Source organism: Temnothorax longispinosus, chromosome 7, assembly GCF_030848805.1.
Source record: "Temnothorax longispinosus isolate EJ_2023e chromosome 7, Tlon_JGU_v1, whole genome shotgun sequence".
NCBI classification, from domain to species: domain Eukaryota; kingdom Metazoa; phylum Arthropoda; class Insecta; order Hymenoptera; family Formicidae; genus Temnothorax; species Temnothorax longispinosus.
Window position 1 is genome coordinate 9,586,698 of NC_092364.1, and position 11,043 is coordinate 9,597,740.

At 44.9% G+C, this 11,043-nt stretch overlaps 1 protein-coding gene across 1 annotated transcript; it reads right to left on the minus strand.

Annotated features, from left to right (window-relative positions):
• Window positions 1–9,567: 9,567 nt before the first annotated feature.
• On the minus strand, window positions 9,568–10,368 carry LOC139816914 (uncharacterized). The gene is made up of 2 exons (XM_071784743.1): window positions 10,312–10,368; window positions 9,568–10,260 (listed from the first exon to the last, which is right to left on the minus strand). Exons 1-2 carry the CDS (start codon window positions 10,366–10,368, stop codon window positions 9,568–9,570), a joined length of 750 nt encoding a protein of 249 aa, XP_071640844.1.
• Between the last annotated feature and the right edge of the window lie 675 nt (window positions 10,369–11,043).

The window sequence follows — 11,043 nt, forward strand, 5'->3', positions numbered from 1 at the left end:
ATTATTCCGAATCTGCCGATGAATCGAGTAATCCGTGAATAATAGAAAAGATTATTCCGAATCTGCCGATGAATCGACTAATCCGTGAATAATAGAAGAGACTATATTCCGAATCTGCCGATGAATCGACTAATCCGTAAATAGTAGAAGAAATTATTCCGAATCTGCCGATGAATCGACTAATCCGTGAATAATAGTAGAGACTATTCCGAATCTGCCGATGAATCGACTAATCCGTGAATAATAGAAGAGACTATATTCCGAATCTGCCGATGAATCGACTAATCCGTGAATAGTAGAAGAGATTATTCCGAATCTGCCGATGAATCTACTAATCCGTGAATAATAGTAGAGACTATTCCAAATCTGCCGATGAATCGACTAATCCGTGAATAATAGAAGAGACTATATTCCGAATCTGCCGATGAATCGACTAATCCGTGAATAATAGAAGAGACTATATTCCGAATCTGCCGATGAATCGACTAATCCGTGAATAATAGAAAAGATTATTCCGAATCTGCCAATGAATCGACTAATCCGTGAATAATAGTGAAGAAGATTACTCCGAATCTACCGATAATTCGGCTAATTTAGAGTAGTAGAGAAATAATAAAGGGCTAGAGGATTTGAGGGACATGGACCCGAGAGACTTCCCGAATACAAGAAAATAAGGGTAATAGAAAGGAGTGTATATCCGACTTACTACTTGGCGCTGATCAAGTTGAAGTAAAAATGAGAAGTAGCTGAAGTAGCTGGATCTGATGATTCCCGGCTCCTTGGTGTGCACTCGTAACTTTAGCGCGCACAACTTGATAGTTTACAACTTAAGCGATAGAAAACTGTTGAGGTTGACTGAAGCTTAAGTTTCTCGAGAGACTAAAGTCCAAGAAGAAGAGAGCGAGTCCCGCAATGTCAGGATTTATATAGGAAAATGTAAGGAATGGAAGGGGTGGATTTCATGTAGGGTGTGTCTGGTTTTTATTTTTGGGACTTTTGGTTGGTGGAGATTCTTCTAATTATTGTTTAAGGGATTTCTTATTGGGCGAGATGTTTCTCGCCCAAGAGGTACATTCTTAAGTCTTTGCCTATCCTGGAAAGCTAGAGACGGTTATCGATTTTTCCGGTTTTCCATTGTGAGCCCCCTCATAAGGACTTCACTGTCTTATTGGGGGTGTAACCCATCGGTTTTTCCAGTGACGCATTTGTTTTTCGCCTATCGCTGATTTCTCTTTTATTAGGGTTCCTCATTTATCTCGCGACCCTGTTTTTATGTCGACAGACGATGCATACTTCTCAATCTTCAAAGTAGGTACAAGGCAAGCAGAACTTCCGCCACGTGTATTTACAGGCACGTCCTAGGCTTTGTCTCTGTTTGTCGGAACCCTTGTACAAGCAATTTTAGAAAGCTCGCTCGATGCAATAAAGATCTTCATCAACTCTGTCTGGGATTCAGCCCTTTTTGGCGCGTCGTGTCGCCGGGTTTATAGTTATGGGCCAGACAAGGTTGATAGACAAAATCCGATCACGTATGCCCCGTCTGTCAATACTTTACTCTGGAGGGTCGCTTCGTCGCCTAGGCAAATAGTTATTATAGTGTATAGAAAAAAAAGGAATGTGAGGAGATCTAAGCTCGCCGATCGATAACCGTCCGTGCTCAGTTTATTATCCTATCTTAAGGGATATCTTAAGTGGTTAAGAATTCCCGCGAAAAAGGGAAATCGTGAAATCCGCAGGACGTAACATAATTAATTTGAACATTTTTGCTTTTATTATTCAAATGTCCCAAAAGAAGCGGGAATTATGCATATTGCCCGGCCATTATGCATAATTCCCGAATTAATCAAATTTCTTGTAACATATAATATATTATATATATATATATATATATTGCTTTGAAAAATAATTGTTGCGCAACTACTTTCAAAAAATAAAACTCAAGTGGTACGTATCTTTGTATTCCCATTCAAGAGTCTTCTCATTTCAACCAAAGCTTTAATTCTTTTTAACAAAATTATAATATTACAAAGAATCATTTTAATCACAAAAAAATAAAGAGATAATAGTACAAAATAAAAATATTTAATTAAATTAAACAACTCCTTTGCTTCGACCGAACTGGCAATATTTATTAATTTAATAAGCACAACGCGTTTCAACCGAGATTCCGGTCCTTTTCAAGTGCGTACAATACAATTGACCGCTTGCAAAACACTTCATTATACAACAATGTGGCAGTAATGAGTCTACGAACTAAAATACAAAGAAAGTATAATAATTATTAAACAAAGTAAAATACAAAAAATAGTATAATAAGGAGAACATGCAGTAATAAAAAAGAGCACAGCTTACATGTTTTGTGAGTCAAATGGTGATAAAAGATAAACGAGTCATATTAACAAGTGTGATGTTCAATGGTGCGTTCACATTAGATGACAACGGACGACTGAGTGAGAAACAAAGGCAGAGGCAACCGAAAGCGCTTACATTAAATTTATTATTTTGTCGTATATAACGGGAAGGTTATCGGTGTCCTTTTGTAAATTAATAATGTTATTGTTTTTCTTGATAAACACCATTTCGGCTATCTCTCTCTTTTTGAAGTGTTTCTCGCTGAGTAGAACTTTGGGACTAGACCAATTCCCGTTATATACGACAAAATAATAAATTTAATGTAAGCGCTTTCGGTTGCCTCTGCCTTTGTTTCTCACTCAGTCGTCCGTTGTCATCTAATGTGAACGCACCATCGAATATCACATTTGTTAATATGACTCGTTTATCTTTTATTACCATTTGACTCACAAAACATGTAAGCTGTGCTCTTTTTTATTACTGTTCTCCTTATTATACTTTTTTTTTTTTACTTTGTTTAGTAATTATTATACTTTCTTTGTATTTTAGTTCGTAGACTCATTACTGCCACATTGTTGTATAATAAAGTGTTTTGCAAGCGGTCAATTATATTGTACGCACTTGAAAGGGACCGGAATCTCGGTTGAAACGCGTTGTGCTTATTAAATTAATAAATATTGTCAGTTCGGTCGAAGCAAAGGAGTTGTTTAATTGTATTACTCACTGGCGAAGAAAAAGTACTATATTTAATTAAAATAAAATAAATAAATTTTTTTGTAAAAAAAACTTGGCGTTGCTTTTTTATTCAAACTCCCGCTGCATACTTCCCTACATTATGTTTATTGCTTTTTTATTCGATCAAAAGTTTTGTGCTTTATTAAATTCAATCAAAATTTTAGTATTTTATTAAAGAATGAGAACAAGTGTTCATAGGCAAATGGCCTCATTTTTTTGCATTCAATTTTGATTACAAAGTAGATATCAAACGAAAGGTCTCGTCAAGCTAATTACAGATATGTCAATCTCAGAGTGTACCTGTGTACCTTTCCAGAGATATCGGGCTCCAAAAATTTCAAAACCAATAGATGGCGCCTGTTATGAACGTTCTCAGTAATGTCAATCTTGGGGTAGGATATACGACTCGGGTCAGTACAAAGAGAATAATCTTTATTGTCTTTTCAAGGAGACCGATAGCTTTCGTGGTCTCTGCGCTACTGGGTTTCGCCGGGCGAAATGGAATTTTTGGAGCCCGATATCTCTGGAACGGTAAATAGGTACACTCTGAAACTGACATATCTGTAATCAGTTTGACGAGACCTTTCGTTTGGTACCTACTTTATGACCAAAATCGAATGCGAAAAAAATGGGGCCGATCTTGTTCTCACTCCATGGTCTAGCAGCGCCAAGTTTTTTTACAAGAAAAATTTTTTTATTTTAATTAAATATTTTTATTTTGTACTGTTATTTTTTTAATTCTTTATGATTAAAATAATTCTTTGTAATATTATAATTTTGTTAATGTATAGAATGTAATCAGAAAAAGAAAGAGATTGTGTATTGGTCGACATCTGTGGCCGTGGTTGACATATTCATGGTGGTACGGTAGAGCTGCCAAGATGGCGGCGGCGGTACCGTTACCAACTTCATATGCGATATTATGTATTTTTGCGCGCTCTGCGTCGACCGCGTTGCGCCCCAGAGACGGATCACGCCGCGGCGGAGTGATACTGCGGATGCGTGAGCGTGCCGGTACGTGCGTGCACCGCGCCGAGCGGGCATTCAGCGTTCGTTTGTCGTAGCGGAAAGTCGTGTTTGATTACTTCTTGCTTTCTTTCGAGAAGATTCGTTAAACTAAGTTGAGCGTTGATACGCGATTGTAATCGTTACGATATTCGAGCCATCGGTATCGTGCAAGAACCGAGAATTGTTAATATTATCGAGCGAGGCTGTTGCGGTAAAGCTAAGAAGAAAGATACCCAGATATCCAAAGATCCTCGGACCAAGCAGCGTGAAGAAAGGACGAACGTCGCCATTACGACGTAGTCACACGAACGAAGGACGAGCGTCGCCATTACGACGTAGTCACACGAACGAAGAACGAGCGTCGCCATTACGACGTAGTCACACTAACGAAGGATGAGTCAGCCATATTGACACGATGAGAATGCCCGCAAAGGCAGGGTCAAGGAGACCATTATTTTCCTTACACGAGGAAAGCAGCCGCTTTCAGGTAATATATTCCGATCTCAGGTAAATCATTGATCATCACATGAGTAAACGCTTTTGTCTATCGTGGTATGATGAACTTAATGTTCTATCATAGTGCGATCTTTGATTACAGAGTTCGAGAAAGAACGATGAGAAGAATATTTCCTCCATCACAATAGGCTTGCAATCTTGAGGATTGTAAGCAGAACGGGCCCTCGTTACAATAAGATAGACTGAGCTCAGTACAATTACTTTACGTTAATTTCTTGTGGTTGTAACACGCGTGTAAAGTTATTTATTCTTGCTGAAATAACTTAAACTTACATTATCGAGACACATTACAGAAAGAGAAGCGTGATTCCGATAATCACGAGAATACGACGTTATTTGCGTTTATTGCGATTCATTCTTGTTAATGTGAACAGTTCTTACTTTATTAAGATATAATGCATTGTCTGCGTAAGTTTGATTATTGCTTAATTGAATACTCTATTCATCTTCAACTGAGTTTGATTATTATGGGCGCTTTAGTATGCGGTAATCTACCTTAGTCTGCTACTGCTTATTCTAACTTAGTCAGCTACTGGTGCGTGTGTAGAAGTTGGCCCAAAGGTTTGTGGATCGCAAAGGAGAATAGTTATGTAGGCGACACAATAGTATGTTTTACAATATCTATATTTACATTTTATGTACAGGTTTCGTGTCAGTGTTTTTGCTGCTTTCACTTGTACGCCCCCTCTTTGCTTCGTCTGTACCGCGGCGTCGACTTTAAGCCTAAGGGCATCCGTCTGCGTGCCTATTGTTGAGGAAGACACGGTGGCATCTCGAATAGGCAATTCTGCCTCCGTCTGGGTCCAAGCTTCACGTGTCCGTTTTCCGCTACTGGTCGGACTCGGTTTATATCGCTTCGCAGGGTTAATGCCAGTCGGGACCCCAGTGGTGTAAGAGGTACTCGTTACTGACGTCACCTTAAACGACGTGGAGGCAAGGATCAAATCCTTTCTCTTTACTGTGATGGCCTTAAGAGGTAGCGGCTTGGTCCGCCATCGTTTAGTGGGATCTTTATCCTCTTTTACTGAAACGAACTTCTCCTCGAATAGGCGCGGCGTTGTGCCTTTTGCTGGCTTCTTGTCAGTACTGTGGGACGCCAGGATGGGGCAACCATGCGTAGGAGCTCGTTAGCTGTGACCGTCGCTTGTTGATCTAGAACAGTCTAATCGGCGACTGTGCGCCATGGGTTAGTCTGGCAACTCGCGCCTCGAGATGGGCGACCAAGCGCCGCTATTGGCTGGCGGCTCGCGCCTCGTGCCAGGCGACCGAGTGCCTCCACTTGCTGGCGACTCGCGCCTCGTGCCAAGCGACCAAGCGCCTTATGTTGGCTGGCGACTCGCGCCTCGTGCCAAGCGACCAAGCGCCTTATGTTGGCTGGCGACTCGCGCCTCGTGCCAGGCGACCAAGCGCCGAATGTTGGCTGGCGACTCGCGCCTTGTGCCAGGCGACCAAGCGCCGAATGTTGGCTGGCGATTCGCGCCTCGTGCCAGGCGGCCAAGCGCCGAATGTTGGCTGGCGACTCGCGCCTCGTGCCAGGCGACCAAGCGCCGAATGTAGGCTGGCGACTCGCGCCTCGTGTCAGGCGACCAAGCGCCGAATGTAGGCTGGCGACTCGCGCCTTGTGCCAGGCGGCCAAGCGCCGAGTGAACTTGGAGCTTGCGAACTCCTGCCCTAGGCGACTAGCGCCTGATAAGAATTTTCCGGTCCCGTAAGGGGCCTCCTTATATACCGGTCGGTGCGGAACTTTAAACTCGCGAAAATGCCCCGGCGATGGGACGCCTAGCGTCGTTGCCGCGAACTGCCGGTGTTGCAGGCATCGCGCAGGCATGTATCATTGGTGGCGCGGACCGCCACATCACCCCCTTCGTTGTTTTGAAGTCGGGATTTGAAAACGTACCGTTTTTCGTGACACTCTGCCACTCCGCGTTGTGGTTTCCGAATGTGGAACGTCTGCTGGAGTAACTTGTGATGGCTGAGGTGTCTCACGAGGTTTGTCGCTTGATTCTTGATCTGCCAAAATGTAGTCAAGCTTAAAGCGGTCGATAGTTACGTGGACGGTTCTGCCGTTAATCCGTAACTTAAAAATCTTCTCGCCTTTGCTGAGGACTTCGTAAGGGCCGTCAAAAGTGGGTTGCAGCGCCCGCGTTGGTGCATCGTGCCTGAGGAACACGTGTGTTGTGTTTGTCAGGTCTTTGTGCTGGAAGATAGCAGGCGAACCGTGTTTGGCTGCGGCCGTAGACTTTCCATCGTCTTTCTGAGCCTTAGTAAGAAGTCGCTCGTTTCATTGGTCTGAGTAGTTTTTTGTAGAAAGTCTCCCGGAAGTCTCATGGTTTCTCCGTACACCAGTTCTGCCGGAGTTGCGTGGAGATCTTCCTTAACTGCTGCTCGGATGCCCATCATGACCACGGGTAATACTTCCGTCCAAGCTTCGGTTTCGTGGCATTTGATGGCCGTTTTAATTTGACGGTGCAAACGTTCGACCATGCCGTTGGCTGCGGGATGATAGGCTGTTGTATGTATGTGCGTGGTGCCTGTTAGCCTAGTAAGCTGACGAAACAGGTCGGCCTCAAATTGCCTTCCCTGATCCGTAATGACCCGCGTAGGTGTACCGAATCTTGAGATCCAGTGTGTGAAGAGATTCTAAGCTACTGTCTCTGCGGATATGTCCGCCACCGGTATGGCTTCAGGCCATTTGGTAAACCGGTCAATGATTGTGAGGCAGTATCTAAAACTCTTTGAGATAGGTAGAGGCCCAACTAGGTCCATGTGAATGTGTTCGAACCGTTTGGTAGGGCCGATGAATTGTCCTAAAGGCGATTTGTTGTGCCTGTGGACCTTTGATTTCTGGCACGCGAGACATGCTTTTGCCCATTTTTGGCAGTCGGCCTTAATGCGTGGTCAAACGTACCTTTGTGCGACTAATTTTGCCGTCGCTCTGGTTCCTGGATGCGATAGGCTGTGCAGTGATTGAAACACTTGTCTCCTGTATTCCTTTGTAACAAAGGGACGTGCTATTAGGGTTGACGTGTCGCAATACAATGTTGCACTCGTTCCAGGGATTGATACTTTTGTCAATTTGAGTGAAGAGTTTTCTTTTAAGATGTCTTCCACCTCGGTATCCTCCTCTTGAGCTTGTGACAATTTCTCTTAAGTTGATTGCGGACTGAATCTCCTCTACTCGTGAGAGGGTATCAGCGACTATGTTGTTTTTACCCGCGCTATGACGAATATTGGTAGTGAACTGCCCGATGTATTGTAAATGTCGTGCCTGCCTAGGAGAGCTGTGGAGTGGATCTTGTCGAAAGGCGTATGTGATCGGCTTGTGATCGGTGAACACCGTAAAGATCCTTCCTTCTAGCACGTGCCGGTAGTGCTTGATAGCGGCGTAGATTGCTAGAAGCTCTCTATTGTAGGGGCTATATTTTTGCTGAGTCGGATTCAGCTTTTTACTGAAGAAGGTTAACGGTTGCCATTTTGTTTCGTCCCGTTGTTGAATGACTGCTCCGATGGCTGTCTCGTAAGCGTCGGTTGTAAGTGTGATGTCTGCCTCTGGTTTTTGGTATGCCAGCAGAGTTGCGCGAGACAGACTGTCCTTACATTTCGTGAAAGCTGTTTCCAATTCTGCGTTCCAAGTTATGGGAGCCTTTTTTTTGGTTTTGGGACCGCTGAGTAAGCCGTTTAAGATTGACTGGTTTTTAGCGGTCTTGGGAATAAATCTGCGATAAAAATTGAGAGTCTCCAGGAACCGTCGAAACTGCTGAATGTTCTCAGGTTTGGGAAACTCCTTGATCGCTGCGATTTTTTCTGGCGGAGGTTGAGTGCCGTTCTCTGAAACCTCGTAACCAAGGAAAAGAACCTTTGACTTTCCGAAAACGCATTTAGCGGGGTTGAGTAAAATGTCGTATTTTTGAAGTCGTTCGAAGAGTATGCGTAAATGCTTCTTGTGTTGTTCCTCGTTCTCTGATGCAATGAGGATGTCGTCAATATACGCATAGCAAAAATCCAAGTCGCTTGTGATTTCGTGAATAAAGCGTTGGAAAGTTTGTGCGGCATTGCGTAACCCGAACGGCATGTAAAGGTACTCGAAGAGTCCGAAAGGAGTTGTTATAGCAGTTTTTGGAATATCCTCAGAATTGACGGGTATCTGGTTGTATGCCCACACTAAATCAATTGTCGAGAAAATCTTCTTTGCGTGCAAATTCTGCGAGAAGTCTTCAATATGCGGGATCGGGTATTGCTCCACTTCTGTTCTAGCGTTAACTCCCCTGTAATCTCCACAAGATCTCCAGGAGTCGCCTTTTTTGTACCATATGTAATGGTGATGACCATGGGCTTTTCGATACTCGAATGATCCCTTCTTGAAGCAAGAGATCGAATTCAGCCTTGGCCGCCTTGAGTTTGTCAGGAGCTAACCGGCGGGGACGGCTTGCAACTGGTGGGCCATCCGTGGTTTTGATGTGATGGAGCGTGCTATGTCTTACCGTATGTCTCTTAGCAGTAGCCTTTAAGATATCAGGAAATTCTGCCAAAATTCTGTGGTATTCATCTTCGATAGCCAACACTCTGATAGATTCCACCACCCCTCTTTCTGACGTGCCTCTCTTGCGCAAGTATGTTTTACCATCAAGCAGAGTACCTTCTGTAGGTCTGGAAGGATATGGTAATAGGCAAGGAAGTGGGCTCCGATGATGGGCTGCGTGACGCTGGCGATAATGAAACGCCATGGAAATGCGCATCGTAACCCGAGTTCCGGCTGCAGTGTAATTGTGCCGTACGTAGCGATTGTTGAGCCATTTGCTGCATAGAGTTCGTAAGATGTTGGCGTGGTGTGTCCCGCTACCATAGAGCGAGGGTATACACTCACATCCGATCCTGTGTTTATTAGGAATCGTCTTTTAGTATCTTGGCACGTGACGATTAGGCGGCGGGGGCTTGGAGCGGGTCGACTGGCCGCCATCAGTGACTGCCCTGGTCTTTTTCCGATTTATATGTACATGGTTGTGTGCACTTCCTTGCTTTCTCTCCAAATCGATTGTGGTAGTAGTAGTGCTTGTCATTTTTATCGTCTTTAACTTCATTGGTTTTACCGCGGTTGCGGCTTTGACTACGGCTTCGACTTCGATTCCGGCCCTTCTCATTGTTGCGTCGCCTCGACTGATCTCTCGAGAGGCGTGTAGTGAGTGTGGCCACTTGTTTGGTCAGAGCCTGGATTTTTGCCTCCAAGAACTCTTTATTCGCAAGCGTAGCTGTTGCAGCTACTACGGCCTTGCTAGTCATCTCGTGGATGCAATTGGCCTGTTCGGCTACGCTGTTGAGCGGATCTTCCGTCCGGGTAGCGAGAACCATCTGCATTTGAGTAGGAAGTCGTCCTAGCCAAAGTGTCCGTAGAAGGGAGTCGGGTACATTCTCACCCGCTAACGTTCGGAGGTGTCGTAAGAATTGAGATGGCTTGCGATCTCGTAATTCCTCGAGCTCCAAGAGATGTCGTGTCCGCTGCTGCTGCAAGACGGACATACGCTGTATGAGTGCTGGGGGCTGTGTGACTACGTCTTTAATCACTTTAATTTGACGAGAGTCTAACTGAGACAGAGCATAGGAGTACTTCGTCGAATCTTGGGTGATGCCATTGATGGTGAACTGTGTTTTCAGCTGTACGAACCATAGTTCAGGCTCATCTCCCTAAAATGGAGGTATGCGTACAGCAAGTCTGCTGACGCTTTCATCGATGATCTGTACTAATCCATTGGGATCGTCCATTTTGCTACCGCTCCTTGCGATCACATCGGGGTCACCAATTTATGGGCGCTTTAGTATGCGGTAATCTACCTTAGTCTGCTACTGCTTATTCTAACTTAGTCAGCTACTGGTGCGTGTGTAGGAGTTGGCCCAAAGGTTTGTGGATCGCAAAGGAGAATAGTTATGTAGGCGACACAATAGTATATGTTTTACAATATTATATATATTTACATCTTATGTACAGGTGTTTTTCGTGTCAGTGTTTTTGCTGCTTTCACTTGTACGCCCTGCCAGGCGGCCAAGCGCCGAATGTAGGCTGGCGACTCGCGCCTCGTGCCAGGCGGCCAAGCGCCGAATGTTGGCTGGCGACTCGCACCTCGTGCCAGGCGACCAAGCGCCGAATGTAGGCTGGCGACTCGTGCCTCGTGCCAGGCGACCAAGCGCCGAATGTAGGCTGGCGACTTGCGCCTCGTGCCAGGCGGCCAAGCGCCGAGTGAGCTTGGAGCTTGGGAACTCCTGCCCTAGGCGACTAGCGCCTGATAAGAATTCTCCGGTCCCGTAGGGAGCCTCCTTATATACCGGTCGGTGCGGAACTTTGAACTCGCGAAAATGCGCCGGCGATGCGACGCCTAGCGGCGTTGCCGCGGACTGCCGGTACAGCAAGCATCGCGCAGGCATGTATCATTGGTGGCGCGG

Bases quoted from the DNA above. Each gene is read 5' to 3' on its own strand.
- LOC139816914 (XM_071784743.1), bottom strand. From the start codon at position 10,368: ATGGACGATCCCAATGGATTAGTACAGATCATCGATGAAAGCGTCAGC. The intron at 10,261-10,311 runs GTACGCATACCT...TGGTTCGTACAG, and splicing joins AAAGCGTCAGCAGACTTGCT to CTGAAAACACAGTTCACCAT.